At 49.3% G+C, this 18,225-nt stretch overlaps 1 protein-coding gene across 1 annotated transcript in view; it reads left to right on the top strand.

The window, feature by feature from the left end:
• LOC125944320 (uncharacterized) overlaps nt 1-15,194 on the top strand; it is a 56,315-nt gene extending 41,121 nt beyond the window's left edge. Inside the window, exons 8-10 of the mRNA XM_049664690.1 lie at nt 10,901-11,064; nt 11,121-11,288; nt 15,147-15,194. Of these exons, the coding sequence (XP_049520647.1) occupies nt 10,901-11,064; nt 11,121-11,288; nt 15,147-15,194 (380 nt within the window). The remainder of the gene's footprint in view (nt 1-10,900; nt 11,065-11,120; nt 11,289-15,146) is intronic.
• Nucleotides 15,195-18,225: the final 3,031 nt, after the last annotated feature.

The raw sequence follows: 18,225 nt of genomic DNA, 5'->3' as shown, positions 1-18,225 counted from the left end.
CTCTTTCTCTCTCTCCCGCGATCTTGACGCAAGAGGTCACGTGTTGGGCCACCACTGCTGACTACACGAAGCGTTCGCTGGCCAAGGCTGGCTGCGTGACGTAATGCTCCCTCCTATATTTTCCTTCCTCCATGCTCTGGAGAGAGAAAAAGGAAATGAGAGCGCGAGAGAGAGAAAGAAATTGTAGCAGCACCAACGAGGCAACGCGCAGAGCTGCCGCCGACGTCGTCTGCGTTTCTTCGTTTCCCCGCGTTCGCGCCGAACGCGCGCGGTGTCCGTGACTGCTGCAGGCGCCTCTGCCAGCGGTTCGGCAGGTTTCGAGCAGCCACGCCCCGGCATGTGTGGAGGCGCAGCTTGGCCGTGACGTCACCGGGGAGATAAAGCTCGGAGCCGCCGCGACGGCGGCAGAACTCTCGTTGACTCTGTGGCGAGTACTTGAAGCCTTGACATGGGACGACCAAAGAAGATCCGGACACCCGAAGAAGAAGCCGCTCATCTTGAAGCGCGTCGTGCGGCCAAGCGAGTATATGCGCGTCGGCGGCGAGCAGATTCGGAATACCGTGTCTAGCAGCACTTAGCAGTTCCTAGCAAAACATATCCAAGCCTAGTAAAACCTGTAAGAAGCTCGGTCGGTCACCAGCTCCGCTGTTTACTCCAGCCTTGCACCACTAATACAAGCTCCCCACATTTTTTTAGAGTAAGAAACAGCCCGCGTGGGAGCGCCGAACGGCTGTATGACCAGGTCGTCGGTGCGCACACGCCGCCCGACGCCGGCGTCGGGGATACATCACAGCAACAAATGTTTAGGCGCTGTAACTATAGGCCGCATTTACTTGAATGCTGGGGCTTCCTTTGAATTGCAGTAAACTCTTTCTCAGCAGTTACTTAAGGTTTGCTTAGCCAACAGCAGGGTCGAACGCACCTCTGAATTTGCTCACCCACGCCGCGTCGTCTGCTCGGCGTCTAGTTGGCGTTTGCTCGTCACTACTCCGTGGTTGTCACCGTCATCGCATACCGTACAAGAGCAAGGTAGTAAGCTAATGATGTAGTGAACAATTAGGCTAACAATTAGGCTGAACAATCGCCAACGCATCACCAGCGCTAAGGCTCTGGCGCCATCTGCTAAGTTAAAATCAAACCACTTTTACACCTCTGTGTAGGCCTCACAGCGTCAGAACAATGGGCTGATCTCAATAACAACGTAAAAACATATCTAATGCCCTACCATCAGCATGAGATGAGACTAGGCTATGGCTGACTTTACCGTTTATTTCGTGCCGTCGGGGTGGAGAGCTAGTAACAAGCGTGAATTTGGATCGAAGCGGGCGCATGCGAGGGAGCATGCGAGACACCATGGCTGGTGGTGTACAATACAACCTGCACAGTGTTGGCAGTCAGACTGCACAAGATTATGCTTCTTTAACATAGAGGAAGGAAAAAGTTAGGAGACAGCGTGACGTCACGCAGCCAGCCTTGGCAAGTGAACGCTCCCTGAAGCCAGCCCTTTGCACAGTGTCGGCCAAACACGTGACCTCTTGGGTCAAGATCACGGAGTGTTGGGACTCGGAGTAGCGTTTAGGCCGGTGATCCTTCAGCCAGACGGATGAGTACGTCCGGGAGTAAAGCGAAAGAAAAGGGGTTTATTCTACATATTTACAGTGGCTCCAAATATGGAAGCCCACTCCATGGGGGAGCACATTAAAAGTCTCAGCTCACTACATGCCTGAGCGCATATCGGAACACGTCAGGACACACCACTGCACCCAAGGTGTCTCCTTATAAAACATTGGCCTTCCCTAGTTGACCCGACTAGGGAATCAGATGAGCATGATGCGGCCAATCAGAGGGGTCGTATTGTTCACTGAACTCCGCCTAATGTTGCACCCTCGCCTCCGCATTTGCCGCAACTACGTGGCCATCTGGGAAACCGAGTTAGTCGCCGTTCCCACAGTAGTAATTCCACAAAGTCGGTGGTTGGGGTCGCCTCTAAGTGAGCTTCTTTGTCATCACGTCTGAGCCGGTGTCGGGCCGCGTCACCAGGTAGGCGGCTGCTGATGAAGAGGTGACATCGGGGGAAGCACCCAAAGGAAGCGCACTGCCGATTTGAGACGCTTGTTTGCACGTCACCGTCGGTGTCGGGCACTGTAGCCGTCTGGGCGACGCCGATGAAAGGGCGTGCCTCAATGGAAACAGCCAAAGAATGCACCCGGCCGATTCGGGACGCAACAGAAGCAAGAATAGAGATTTTCCGAGACGTTTGGTGCCCTGCGGTTTTTTAATCAATGCGCATTTGTTCGGAGGCCCTGCCGCACCGCTGCATGCAGAGCGGGATCCCTAAAACTTGCCGCGCGTTAAACGTGAGTGTCACGTGTTGGGCCGACAGGCTTGGTTTCAATCGCGTTGCTCCCTCCTTTTTCCTTCTTCCATGTTCTTTACATAATGTACGTATACCTTGTACTATACTCTATCTCAGTAGTTCCTTGCAGCTCTGTGGAAAGACTCCTTAGCCAATGGGAAGGCTTAATGTCCCTCAAAATGTGTTCATCCGCGTCGCGTCGTCTGCTGAGTGTCTGCTATAATCCTGTTGAGACATGCATCACGGATGGTGCAGTGATGCAACGAATGTTTTGGTGTTGTAATCATAAGTTGCATCTACAAGAACGCCACAGTGGGGCTTTGCTTCATCTGTTCGTTTTTTCAGCGATTCAATGCAGCCTCCTTATCCAGTAGTAATGGCGAATGTCATTATAAATGTTCACTCGTGCCACATCGTTTGCTCGGCGTCTATTTGGCGTTGGCTCGCAACTACCGTCATGTACCATACTAGAGAGGACTATTAAATTTATCACGCCGTAGGCTATTCAGTCTTTATAGCGTTACGCATCGTCAATGCATCACTAATGTTGTGGCGCCACCTGCTAACGCACCCAACCACTTTTACGGCTCGGCGCTGCCTTTGTAGCTCTAGCAGCATCAAAATAAACCGCCAATCGCAATAATAACGACAAACCATGCCTAATGCTTTACCCCCAGCGTGAGATGAGGCTAAGTGATGATGAATTTTATCATTTATTACAGCGAAGCTGTATATGGCTAACCGATTCGTCCGTCTGCACGCAGAAACTATCATCATCAGCAATGAATCGAGTGTCGTCGTCTTCTTCCACAGCTGGCTCCGTTGCCGCTCGTCATTTCAGCCTAGAATTTCACTTCTGTCGTCGTAATGGGGAGGCCGCGTTTACGGGGGTATGAGCCATGGCTTAATCAATCAATCAATCAATCGATCAATCAATCAATCAATCAATCAATCAATCAATCAATCAATCGATCAATCAATCAATCAATCAATCAATCAATCAATCAATCAATCAAATCTTTATTTCCAACATTTTGTTGCAATTTGTTGGGGGTCCTTCAGGCGAAAAGCTGTGTAAACAGCTTGAAAATGCCTGAAGGCCCTTTATGACAGCACTACAGACATCGTACAACAAAATAAAGTATATAAGCGTACATGGGTTGTATTAATCAAAACATATTAGATATCAGTTTGTGCACAACAGTGGTCATTTGACAGAGTTATTGAAAAGTAAAAAGCCGAAAAACAATGCAACTTCATGTCATAATGAAAACTAGAGTAAATACCATAAGTATACAAAGAAAGATAGCGATACATTAACAACAGTTTATTAGATCTGCGCGCTTGTTTTCACGCACAGGCGTCATGGATCACTGGAAAACAAAAAAATGCCGTCTCATTTCTTTCAGGGTTAATGCATGAACGTCAATACCTTCGTTTTCATATTTATTGAAAAGAGAAGGGACATTGTAGACTAGTGACTGCATTAGGTGATTAGTACGCCTTTTCGGGAGAAGCCATTTGTCCTGGCTACGGGTGCGTTGGTCACTTAACTGCCGTTGTAGTCCTGACAGCGATTTCAGAAGTGAGGAGAACTTTTTAGAGGAAAATAAGTATGAATACAGCAAACGAAAGTTATACACCTCAGTAACTATGATTATGTTAAATTTGGTGAAAAGGTGTAATGTTGTGTGGAGATATGGAACGTTGGCTATAATTCGAAGTGCACGTTTCTGAAGAACAAGAAGTTTGTGTATGTTAGTATTTGTAGTGGTGCCCCACACTAGCGTGCAGTAGTTAATGTGTGACGCAAATAGTGCCTGATAAATTTGTAATTTCACGTTTTCCGGAAAGAAATGGTGACATCGTGACAAGGCACCTGTTGCTGATACCAAGGATTTCGACAACATGTCAACATGGGGTGTCCAATTCAGTACAGTATTGAAAACGACACCAAGTACCTTATGTTCGCTAACAATCTCAATTGGTACATTGTCCAGCAGCAGTTCGTCGCATAGAGATACCTGTCTACCCCTGGTCCTAAACAGGATTGCTTTGGATTTTTTTGTTATTAATTTTGAGGCCGTTGCGTCTGGGCCATTCTGATAAAGTGGAAAGGAACGCGTTCGCCTTGCGAATGACCTCGTCAGCCACTGGACCAGAGACAAACAGGCTGGTATCATCCGCGTATAGAACGATTGTTGCCTCGTTCAGCGTGTCTATCCTGTCGTTAATGTAGATGTCGAACAGAAGGGGCCTAAGACGCTGCCCTGTGGGACACCTGACCCTATTTCCCTGCTGGAGGAAATACTATTTCCTATGACAACGCTCTGCCTGCGATCAAGCAGATACGAACACATCAGAGAATGAGCCACTCCGCGTACACCGTAGGCCGTCAACTTTGTTAAAAGAGTTTTGTGCTGTAGACGCTTAAGGGGGTATGCGCCATGCATTGTCTTACGTGACGGACAGATTTAATTTTGAAGCAACTTAATTTTGAAGAATCGCAAGCGGCAATGCGACAACGACGGACTGCGGGCATAATGCGTCAATTGAGAGAGGCCTTAATTTATAACGTCGGGATTAACCCAGTGATAAACACTGGGGCCGCATGTTTCAGCTTCGCTGGTTAACCATCTGTACGGAGTGCTTGGGCGGTGATTTTTTGTTGCTGTCATGGCGGAGAGCCATTAACAAGCGTGAATTCAAATCGAAGCGAGTGGTCTGGGTTGTATGGGCGCCGCCATGTTGCACGCGTAATCCCGGTTCAGTTGGCTATTACGTTTATCGCTGGTAGCTTCCACAGTAATTCGTGGTATAGGACGTACATGCGCAAATGACCTAACAAGTTGCGTATCGCTGTAACGTATCACGTGTCAAGAACAAATAATGTTCTTAATTCCGGCCAATATTCAGACAGTTGCATCCGGAACTATATTCTTCTGCGTAAAGATATTGCCTCTGTACACCTCTTACCTTTGGCACTGCTGCGAGGTATATAGTTGTGACATGAAGTATAGAAACGAAGCGAATACGTACTCTGTGTGTGAAATAATGCTTTTATGAAAGAGTAATTATAACCGATGTGAAAATAAAAAAAATCCACGCCATTTCCACGAAGTGAATGCTGATGAGTGGGGCGAAGCTCCAATGCTTATCGGTAAAACCGTGAAACATTCGCCCACACATCATATAAGGACGTGACGCGTTGTTATAGGGTAAATGTATATACGCTTATATACACAATGTTTATTATTCACATATCGCGATGCAATTATATACACTTTTATACACAAGATGTAATCATTTACATATTGATGCAATTATATACATAATGTACACCCGTGAGCAAAAGTATACGGACCAGGGGTTGCGCGAAAAAGCAGATTTTTTCCTCTGCCTATGAACGCAACTTGAAATTGAGGGCCTCACTCCAAACTTGGCATTGCGAACTTTTCACTGTACTCATAAATTGCAGTTTATGCTTAGTAAATACGAAGAAATTCACTTTATTTCGGTCACCCTGTGGTCCGTATACTTTTGCTCACGGGTGTACATGTGTTGGACACATAATGATAGTTTACTTTACGGACCACAAAGAAGGGTTGTTCCCAATGAGCTCTGGGACCCGTTTCCCTTCTAAGATTACAGCTTTGTGGTCAGTGAAGTACGTGGCGAGGGGATCTTGAATTATAGGATGCAATGCAAAGTTGGAGAAGGCAATGTCGATACAGGTCCCTCTGATGGTGGTGGGACGCTTACAGTCGTACGAGGTGCACCAGAGATCGTAGCGGAACATCATGTGTGGGACATCATCGCCGCTTGCGTGCTGCTTCGGCTGCACGAGCCCTCGCCGCTGCCGCAGTCTCTGCATCGATGGCGGCTTTTGCTTCCTCCCGGCGCTGGCGTCTTTCTTCTGCTTCGCGGGCTCGCACCGCAGGGTCTTGGCGGCGAGCCCGCGCTCCTGCTGCGTTGCGAGCCCGCCGAGCCGTTGCTTTTGCCTCTGGGGTGTTCATGATGAGTAGCTGCGTGGAGATGTTAGCTAACCAGCGCGCGCGCCGAGTGTGCAGCGGAGCCGGGGAGTGCATGCAGCCTGGGGCGGTATTCTGTAAGAGTCTACCTAGTGGACTATCCATTTCGGCGGCCGCTGATTCGCTGCTGCTTGACGTGCAATAAGGAGACTGGCTGGTACATTCCTGCACACCAAGCAGCAGCGATTTCAGCGGCCGCCGAAATGGACAGTCCACTATAGGTAGACTCTTACAAAAAACCGCCCCAGGTGTACCAGGTGTGTGCCGCGCCGCCTGGGCGGCGGCGCGCCATCTAGCGGACGCCCTTTGAATTATAGCACAGCTACGCCCCTAGCGGGAGCAATGAGAACTAGCGTACACGGCGCGAGGGACCGAGCCCCGGGTAGAGGAGCTTCGCCCCTAAAACAAATGTTCCTATTTTTCTGCATGCCCCGGTTAGTTTTGAGCTGTCTTCGGGGCGCTTCCATACAGTGACGGGGAATAACTTCGAGGAGTAAACGAGCAGAAAAGGAGGAGAAACGTGTTTTACCTAGGGTTCGCAGGCACCGGCGTGCCGTGCCTCTCGTCTCGAAAGCCGCTCGCGGACTTCTTGGCAGCGCCACTAGATGGACCAGCGTGTCCAGAAAGAAGGGCGACAGACGTAGAAATTCGTGCAATAATTGCTAGAGGACATTATGGGGCCAGTGTCTACGGAAGCTGCCAGCGGGGCCCTTTCAACGAGCATGGCAATGATGGGTAGTACGTGGATTTGGTTAAACTTCGTCCTTCTGGTTTCAAACCGCTTCATGACTTCGTAAACCCGTTTTTCAAAAGTGCCGTGTAATAAATAATTAAATTATCAAAGGTTATTAAAATTGTCCTAAGGCAGGATTCGAAAATGACAACTCTAGCACAGAAGCCCGATCGTAAAACCATTGCGCCTCGGACGCATGCATCGACAGAAAGCATAGAACGTCCGTCTGAATATCTCGCGGGCAAGCCAACGCGTTGAGAAGCTTGGTACGTTTCGCGCTGGCCACATCGACTAGGCTGAAACGCCGCAATCGGCAGCGGTTGTTCGTGTTCGCAGAGTTTTCTGCACTTAGGAAAGTATTGATTGCTCTAAAATTTAGGACGATGAAGACAGGTGAAGCGTAATAAACAAAGCCACAAGAACGTCTGAATGCACCAGCACAAAGGTTCGACAAATCCATGTACTACCCACCATTCCCACGGTGGCTGAACGACTGCTGAACGACGCCAGATTTCCCTCTAGGGATTACTGAAGGAAACTCTGTGGTGAGAGAGGAGACCCACCTGCCGCGTGACGCGATTCTCAGCGTTCGCAGGCACCGGTGCACCGTGCATTTCGAATGCCACCCCAGGCTTCGTGGCCGCGGCGCTAGATGACGCCAAGTGGTCTTAGGGAAGCGTGACAGAGGAATCCCACTGCAGCACACGCTTTATGTGTAACTATTTTCGATGGTGGCAATACAGTGTGTGGCTAAATTGATTCAATGCTAACGCATTAATCTCGACAGTTATATCGTGAGATGGGTTCTGCCGACTTTTTTCCCCTTAAGGCTCACTCGGTGCTCAGACTCACTCAAAGTCCACTCAGCCGGGCTCACTCGGACTCACATTCAATAAAATTCTGCTCAGCGGGAATGATTCAGACCTAAGCTCGCCAAAATTTCACTCTACCGGGCTCCCTCCGATTCAAACTTACAAATCTGCCACGCAGCCGGTCTCATTCAGACTTAAACTCACGGGTGCATCTGAGTCCGAGTGGGTCTGAGGGAGTCGACTAATGAGTTTTCCGACTTATGCTTCCGCGTATGTTTTACTACTCATTATATACTTATGAAACTGTGTCACAGATTTAATTATTTAACTCTAAGGAGAGGCGTGGTCGCAGTCCTAAAATGATTATTAGAATAAGTCATTCAAACTTATACAAATTTAGCTAGTACTATACGCTGAAATAAGTAAGCAAGAAAGTATGCAATACCAGCTGTAAGAAATTCAACAAAGTTACGATTCAGGAATAAACTGGGAGCTTACAGAAGGCAAGACTTGCAACAGAGTCGTGACTTCCGATGGCGGTCGTCTGGGTGGGAAGACAATTCGATTTTTTGGATATTCTAGGGACTTCCGATTAGAAGAATGTATACAGGCTACCGCGAAAGCTTTTGGATTGCGGAAGTCGCGAAAAACCCAAATTTGCTTGCGGCTTTTCCTCTAAACCGGGAATAAGGTTACAAATATGGCAGTCCTCCGGAGAAGCGTGCAGTAAACTTATACATTTTAATTGAATTTAATCTTTATTTTCATCTATCATGCATCAAGGATGACGGGAGTAAAAGCTGCATAATAGCAGCTTGACTAGATCCCTGAAAGTTCGATTTGAGGACAGATAATCACTGCCTGCTATGCAAATTCATTTTTTCTCGGATTTCCTCATCCGGAAACATTTGCGGTTGTGGGCACGTCTTCGGTAGAACCGAATTTTAACTTGATATGCGTGATCTAGTCGGAGCGATATGTGCTAAGGAGGAAGGATAAGTTGGTCCCGTATGTGAGCATGGCAGTATAGCTTACGTAAAAAAAAATTGAAAAAGCTTAAACATTGAATTATACGACGAGAGGCTAAGAATAGTAGATTTAAGAAGGTACCTAAGCTAGGGTACAACGTTGATGTTCCTAATCAATTGAGTAGCATGCATTTCTGTGTCAGTTGGTACATGATGATAATGTGATGTTTTCAGCAGGTACACATGGGAACACGTAGAAAAAAAGAAACGCACAGGGCAACGCTGGTCCTGCACAACACTGGTCCTGGACAACACAGGAAAACGCTTCCAGCGATGTCCTTGCGCGTTTCTTTTTTGTATCTACTCCCGTCTATACCTGCTGGAACCGTCACACTATCCAGAAAAAACTTCTTCTTGGGCAAGTTGGTGCTTATATTTCCTAGGCATACTTGATTTTGGCGTGAAATGAATTTCGTGAAATGGGGACAGAAGAAAGAAGACAGTGAAGTGCCAAACTACCAGCTGTTTAATGACAGCCTCAGAAACATACAGAAAAAAAAAGTCAACTTCCGCACGAGCGCAGAGAGCCAAGGTGTGACATAGAGCTACATGGTCATGGTAACATATTTTGAAGGAAGTACATTTCTACAGAATACAATGCGATGGATGCCTCGATGACACAATCAGACCGTTTCATTTTAATATATAAAGCTTCCAACAACTCCCTGAAAGTTCGGTCCCCACTTTTGCCAAGAATCGATACTTGTGCAGAAAGCATGGTTCACAACGACAGGACTTACAGTGCGCAGGAAGATGCTCATTGTCACACTTACCAATACTATTGGTGTACTCCCTCAGTCTGTCATTAATACAACGTCCCGTTTGTCCAATGTAGGACCCGCCGCAGTCTGGGGTATCTAGTCCTACACTGGACAAACGGGACGTGACCATGTAATTGTGACCATGTACCATGACCATGTAATTCTACGTTACACCTTGGCTCTCTACACACGCGCGGAATGTTTTTCTGTATGTTTTTGAGGTTGTCATTAAACAGTTGGTAGTTTGGCACTTCATTGTCTTCTTTTTTCTGTCCCCATTTCACGAAATGTACGTCGCGCCACAATCAAATATACCTAGGAAACACCACACTATCATTTCTCTAATATCAAATATGCGTAAAACGCAAGAATACCCTGATTAGACAACCACTCAACCGTTCTGAATAAAATTTGCCGCATTGAGAGCGACAGTGAGAGATGAATCATACCAACTGTGCAAAGGAGAATTATAATTTAGACACATTTTCACAGGAACTGTTCAAAATTGCTAAATGAAAAATTGAAGCACTAGGTTTACAAATCCATAATCTTGCACCATAAACAGATGCTACACACACTTTTATATTAACAAATATATGCTTTCCCGTCTGACTCCCGATCGCCATGGCCATCAATCTGAAAGAACACTTTTCTTTCTCGTGTAGCAGCGCACCGCCAAAGTGACACTCAGCGCGCTGAAGTGCACTCGCTCAAAGTGCACTTTACTTTGCCCGTGTGGCACGGGTATTAGTCACTGTTCTTTTTTTAGAGCTATTGTCGACGTTATTTTGACATTTCCAGTATGCATGGCACCGTATTGAACGAAAATTTTGATAGTGCAGGTAGGCATCCAAATGCAACGTTTTCTGAAGGCAAACGACGCACTGTTGGGAGCGTTCCTAACCTACCTTACGGCCGGTTACTCGCGTGTCGATGTGCACAGGATACTTCTATTGCGAACGGTCAGCACCAGAAGTGCGAAAGAATGAAATAAAGCATGGCCCTCCGTGTATGGAATGTACTACATCAAACATTTTTTTCGATCCTTATTCTTGAATGTGGTCGCCGCGGTCACATTTCCAACCTTCGGCCCCCGAGCTGTTGGCCGCATTTCGTTCCTTTCTACATGGGTCTCCTGGCGACACAAGGCGCCTAACTTCAATTTCTGCCATCTTTCAGCCGTCGCCTTGCCCTATGACCTGAATACTTACTTCGATGATTCTGCATACAATTTATCGGCGGACCTTGTGGAGGCATACAAGGTGATCCCACTCGTTCACCTCGTGATGACCACGGCATTCCCCTGGGATGCAGAACGAGACTACAGCGTTCCAACGCTAGAGGTGAGCGTGCTCTCCGCCGATTCGCCTTTGTGACAACGACGAGTTTTCGATTGCAGACGGCTCGACTTAGGCCTCTCATGGATACTGATTACGTCACATCGCAATCTGCGGGAAGATACATGAGCCACCTTATACATGACATCTGGAACGGCGTCACTCCGAACTATAAGATCAGCAGGCTCGAGGCGACCGAACTGGCGGATGCGGAAGCTGCCATCGCTCAGGTACGCACGTGCACCGAATCTGGGCCCGTATATATTCACAAAGCACTTCGTACGCTGAACATTGTTCGTATAGTACGAAGCGCGAATTCGGCCACGGGTGTCGAATTCACGAAGCACCATGTCGTGAGAAATGTCTGTCATCGGTCAACTGCGTTCGCTAACGGTATGCTTTCTATATCACGACTGACCGGCGCCATGTTGTTACGAGCTGATTTGTGAATACGCGCCTCCGTTTCTCGCCTGCACTTTCGCACGTTCAAGAGCGTCCTGGTGCTGAGAGCGTGCAGTCTTCAGATTGTGACACGCACATGAGGAGATCTTAGCGGAGTAGAAGCACACTAAAGCCTTAGTGCGTATGGGGGGACTGCGAGCGAAGAACAAGCTGACTGAAAACAAGGACAAAGAAAGCACAAAGTACCCGCGTTTTCCTCGTCTACTTCATGCTTGCTTTGTCATTGTTTCCGGTGAATAGGAGTATTAAATCGAAAAAGAACATCAGCAAATGAAAAAAAGAATGAAATTGAAAGCGAATGCTTATGAGAATAACGCAGTTATTTCATGTCGAAACATTCCAGGATCCGAAATGTTAACGACATCATCAGGGAAAGTCTTTGCATTGGCTGATGAATGGAAAGCGTTGATACGTTGGTTACGTTTGGTGTTTACGTTGGACGTAAGTTACATTTTTGGTAGCCGAGTGTGTGGGATGGCTGGGCTGCAACATTATATCGTTCGGTCGTGAATATGTTTGGGTAATAGATGCACGTTGAGGTGTTTGCAGCGTGTCACTCGAGGTACGTGGCAGTTATCAAGCGAGTAGTTGAAAAAAAAAAAAGGTACCACTTGAGGTGAGTGTCATTCGTTTAAATTTATCAGTATTATGTGCGTTTGGCCAGCGCGAGCATCCGTTATGTGATAGAGGTCCTGCTGAAGGGCCAGCTGATCTGTTGTCTAACCGATTTTACGATAGATTACGTAATCATCCCCAATGAGTAGTATGTGAGAAGTACAAGATGACAGGTCATTATAGTAAATTAAAAATAAGTGACCCAGAGCGTTACTTGGGAAACATCGGAAGTAACATGACTGCGAGGAACTGAGAAGGAATTGGTAAGGCTGATATGTGGGGGGGTCTTACGGAATGAATGTTCTTCACCATTTACGATAGCCGGCCTGGGGTGCTGAAGCACGCCACTTTACTACACCACCATCTTTCACTACAGCCTAGAGTCGTCGTCTGCAGGCGGAGCCACACGGGGCCTCGGGGATCAGCAGTTTCAGTTTTCGGAGATGCCATGCTTATTAAGCCCATCCAAGCGCGCAGCCCATTGCTTACACCGCGGTTATTGCTACCCTGCATTCTTATATTAACATCGGTGGCAGACCTATTGACCAAAGTTGTCATTGTTTTCGTTTTATACATCAGGCCCACGTTTCTTCGGGCAGCTCACATCGGGTGCCTTCGCCTCTGTTCTTACCTTTCAGTGTGCCTTCGCGCACCGAACTCTTCAATAGTGAAGGCATTCAGTACACTTGAGCACCGCCTTTTCTTTAGCGCTGTCTTCTATTGTAGCTGAGACAGGTGAAAGGATGTTCATGCAGCCCAGCTAGTACAATAGAGATATGCGTTCTGGGCTGTCACCATTTGGCGCACTTTGGTGCATACTTTCCAGGTATATTAACAAAATAGAGGGTGTTTCAGTTAACTTAGCCAAACTTTAAAAAATATGCAAATGGCTATGTAGCTGGATAGAACCAAGGTAATGTTGCTTGCCGTCGCTTCGAGATACTCAGATAATATTTTGTATTCCGCCTAATTGGATAATTATTCTTAATTAATCAAGTACACCGCCATAGCATGTACGGAAAGGTTGGCACATTCTTCATAAACACGTCACCAACGCCGCGCCCGTTCAGTGCGAACGCGGGCAAAACGCCGCCGCCGTCGACAACAGTTGTGCGCGTTGTTTGTGCGACCGCACACAACTGCTGTCAAAACGCTGGCTACGTGATGAACGGTTAAACGCCGTGGAGAGGGGGGCGAGAGCCCAGAGAGAGTCGACGGCTCATAAATACCCCAGAAAGTGGATGGGAAAACGGCTCCGCAAGCCAGCGTTTTGACAGCGGTGGTGTGGGGTCACACAAAGTACGCACACAACTGTTGTCGGCAAGTTCACGTAAGTGCTGCGTGGAGGAGAACGCCGCCAGCGCTCGCTCTGATCGGACGTATTTTCCGTAGCTCCGGATTTTCGCCCCGTTTGTTGGTGTTTTCCCTGCCACTGGAACGCTGTTTTTGTGGACCGCTTTGGCGGTCATAATCACTACTGGCGCCTACTTACAAAGCCCGTCGGCATCTACACCCTCCTGCTGCGGCGTCCAGCCCGAGTTCTAGTGCGGCCTTCCGCGTGCGAGTGCCCCCGCGGCACTCGCCGCCTCGGCACAGAGCATCGAAGCTGTCGTCCGCTGTGTCAAAGCTCCGGAACGTTACCGATGCAACTGCCATTCTTGCCAGGAGCGTCTCCATCTTGGGGACGAGTGCAAAGTGCGAAGAAAGTAACCTGAGGATGGATACCACCAGCACGGAGCACAGCAGCCCTGCAGTCACGGCGCACGCTTCGGCCAAAAGAATGACGGAACCTAGTAACCTTCCAGCGGATGTAAATGCAGCTCCAGCGGCGCCAAAAAGATTTCGCTCATCGCAAGGCCTACCCCCTCTACCGACACATACGCCTCCGGTGTCACCAACGACATCGTGGTACAAAGTGGTTATCAAGCCTCGTGCGAGATACGACATGTCCACTCTGCCCAACCGTACCATTCAAGCGGCTCTGGATGCCTGCCTCTAGAAGTCCAGATTTCATGGTTTCCCCCTACACAAACCTACCAATACCGTCTCAGTATGGGTGCCTGCTATGGCACTAGTTTATAAGCTCCAAGAACTGCAACAGATCCAAGTCTCAGAAGAATGTGTCCTTCCAGTCCAGGCGTACCTCTCCAGTGGTACTGATTTAAGGCGCTATGTGGTTAATGGTGTTGCCCATGACGAAGAACCTGAAAAGCTCCTGCAGGAACTATCATGTCCTACGCACAGGGTCGTCACTGCTCGCTACCTAGGTAGTGGTCGTACGTGCCTAATCACGCTTCAGGGTCCTAATTCCCCACCTGAACGTATCCTGTACTACGGCTGCGTATTGCGCCCGCGCCCATTCAAGCCCTCCGTTGTGTACTGCTACTCCTGCTTTAAACAGGGAGGGACACATGAAGTCATCGTGCCCCTTTTCACCTAAGGACGACAACATGGAGCCTGACCCATCAGCATCCTTTTAATGCGGCCTATGCCAAACAAATGATCATGACATCACTTCCCCGACATGCCCTACGAAGTTGAAAGCTACTAAGAAAGCTCGACAACGCCGCTCTCGGCAGCAACCAAGCACCTCTCAAGGCTCATCGATGAAACAAGTCCCTGTGTAGAGCCGTTACGCCGTTCTAGCATCGCTGGAAGAAGACGCTAGCCAGGTGACAGCAGCAAGTACAGCGACAAGTGATGCGGCCAAACCTACATATAGCGCAGCCGTTAGGCCGTCCATTTCGCGACCACAACGACAACGGGCGTCACAATCGATAGAAGAGACGCCGCTTCCCTTGACGAATGAAGAATTCCAGATCGACGCTCGCCTCGCAACTCTCGAAATGGAAATCCAGCGTCTCAAGGAACACCGTGCACTGCTCCAGCGTCGTCGTGATGGAGCGCGGGCATCACAATCGACCTCGACGTCCGTTCCTGCTCCCTTGGTTAACCCAGCATCTATGTCACAGTCTCTTTCACCCCAAGAACTCTTGCACTTCGTTGCGCAGCAGCTCCAGCATCTCACCTCGGTTCTAGTGGCCAACCTCAACCTGTGATGGCTGCTACGTCTTCAAGTGCACCAGAAGACATTTTACAGTGGAACTGCCGCGGCATCGCCGGGAAGGTCGGAGAGCTGCGCCAGCGTCTCAGATATGGGAAACTGCGTGTTTGGGCTCTACTGATTCAGGAAACTAACGCCCTGCCACCCATTTCAGGATTTGTGGCATACTCATCGCCTTCAATGCTGGACCGTAGGAGTGCTACGCCTGATGTCCCTCCAGGAAAGGCTGCCGTTTATGTACGATCCACCCTTTATCAGACCCGTGTTGATCTTTCACGGTGGTGCACTTTATGGCAAGAAGTCGTGGCCGTATTGGTTCGTCTCCAACGCACAGACGTTATCATCGTTTCGTACTATGCACGCCCCTACAGTGGTCGTGCGACTCGGTTGTGCCTCGGCTGGTTGGCGCACCTACGACAGAAACATCCTGGTTGCCCCATTATGGTAGCAGGGGATTTTAACGCGCCCCACACCACATGGGGTTATGACATTTCCAGTGCGCGTGGTACGTGTGTGCTGGACACATTTGTGGACGCCAAATTCACTCTGCTTAATAATGTGTCAGTGCCTACTCGTCGGCGGGACCACCCTCGCGCGCCGCCACACTCACCGGACCTGTCTTGGTGGCTAGGAAGGACGACCGTCTCATGGTCATGTGAACCCGACTGCTGGGGAAGTGACCACCATCCGATTCACCTTGGCTTACCTTCGGGCGGAACAGGCCGCCTTCGCCGGCTGTGCCGCGTGGTGGACTGGGATCGATATAGGGCGGTATCGGAAAGCACTGTATCCAGCTTCGTGCAGGACCCGCCCCATTGTCTTAGTGTGGCACTAGTTGGAGCAACCCGTACTTCGTGGGTGGATGAATCGCGAACCACTCCAGATTTGCAACTTCTGCGTCTCTGGGCATCGCGCCGCCAAGCAGAACTTGCATCAGAACGTGACCCTTCATCAAATTCCCTCCGGTTGGAGGCCCAACGTCTTACTGCAGTAGCTCGGCGCCATGAACACCGCTTAGAACGTGGCCGCTGGATAGACTGGTGCTCTTCCCTCGACCCTTCGTCGTCCAATGCCTCTATTTGGCGCACCTTCTGTGTAATGGAACGCGGCCGGCGGCCTCCAGAACCTGCAGCCTGCGCGCTGTTAGCATCTGGCCAGACACCAGCAGTATTCGCCGAAACGGTCGCCCACACCTTTTTTCCTGCTTTGGACACAGCACCGCCTCTTTTCGTTGTTCAAAACAGCCTTACCACGGACGCAGGCACGCCGCCTACGCTCGCCGATATCGAGGGTATACAAGCTGACTTCACTATGGCGGAATGTTTAGCGGCAATAGACCTGTCGAAGCCAGGCAAGGCACCAGGGCCGGATGGCATACCGTATGAACTGTATAAAAACACGGAAGGCAAGGTTCTCGATGTGCTGTTAGGTGCCATAAACGAAGCTTGGGCTACAGGAGCCATTCCTGATTCTTGGCGTCATGCAGAAATGGTCCCTATTCCCAAACCCGGAAAGCCCCCGGACAATATCGCTTATATGCGCCCAATAGCGCTAACCTCAACGTTAGGCAAGCTGATGGAGCGTATGCTTGCGACACGTATTACATGGTGGATCGAGCGATACTCTTGGTACCATCCTGGCCAAATTGGGTTCCGTCCTCATCTGGGCACCGAGGATGGCCTTGAGTACCTTTCTTCTATGGTTCTCATCGGAGGCCGCTCCCGAAGAATTCGCACTATTCTGGCAATGGACATCCGCAAAGCGTATGACCATGTGAGTCACGAAGCAATTGTTCGAATTCTCCATTGGCTTCATTTCCCCAGCCGTGTCTGCTCATTCGTCCAAGCCTTCCTGCATGCTCGCACCTTCTCCATTCGCCTGGCTGGCCACGCAGCAGGTCATTTTGTCGCACATCGGGGTGTCCCACAGAGATCTGTGCTCGCACCAGTCCTTTTCAATATCTCCCTCCTCCCTCTAGCTTGGAAGCTAGCGACGATACGTAACGCATAATACGTAATGTATGCAGATGACATCACCGTTTGGTAAGTTCATCCTGAAATCTGCCGCCAAGAACAAGCGCTTCAAGAGGCCCTGAACGTAACACACAACTGGTGTGCTCAGATAGGGCTTGAAATTTCCAAGGACAAGACAACGTACATGTCAGTAGCGAACAAGTATGGGCGCCGTCTACTGGTACCCCGGCCTCTTCTGTTAAATCTGGATCAGCAGCCACTACACGAGGCTTCAACTCTCCGTGTACTCGGCCTTGAAATGGATGCCTCCGGATCTGCGGGACCATGGGTCAAGAAGGCAAAGCAACAAACCGCAGAAACGATACTGTTGATACGTCGGATTGCGAAGAAATACGGCGGAGCGCGCACTGACATGGCTCGCCTTCTTGTCCGTTCCGTGCTGCAACCACGACTCGTCCATGGAGCCCAGTTTCAACACTTCACGAAAACAAAGTGGGCTCGCCTTGAGGCCATTAATCATGAAGCAATGCGTGCCATAACGGGACTGCCACGTCTAACTCCGCTGCCAACCTTACAGGCCGAGTCCCAACTCAACACTCTTGACGAACTGGTGCACCAGCGTCGATGTGCGCGCGCCCTTAAGCCATCGAAGCTATGCTCGGCTGCTGCACTTGCCCGGTGCATGGGACATGAAATAGACAACCCAGCTTCTACGACACCCGATGTAGCTCCTTGGAACAGGGTACAATTAAGTGACAATAAGCCTCTTGGTCGTCTACATAGCCCGGTTCCTCGCTAGGCGAACGCTCAAGTTTCCCGACTTCGTCGCACCGATGATAATCACGACGATTCGACTTTCGTAGCATACACTGACGCCAGTGTTAATGGTACCATGATTCACACAGCTCTCGTGTGCCCATTGATACCAGAGGTAGGCCAGACGTGCTCGTATGTTGCCGATCCTGCACCGCCGGCTTACTTGCCGAGCTTGCCGCCATACGGGACGGCTTGGCCGCGTTGCTCCCTTTTGTTCAAGCTGCTCGATATTCTCAG

This window comes from Dermacentor silvarum, chromosome 3 (genome assembly GCF_013339745.2).
Source record: "Dermacentor silvarum isolate Dsil-2018 chromosome 3, BIME_Dsil_1.4, whole genome shotgun sequence".
Taxonomy (NCBI): domain Eukaryota; kingdom Metazoa; phylum Arthropoda; class Arachnida; order Ixodida; family Ixodidae; genus Dermacentor; species Dermacentor silvarum.
This window is presented reverse-complemented; position numbering and strand designations above follow the sequence as displayed.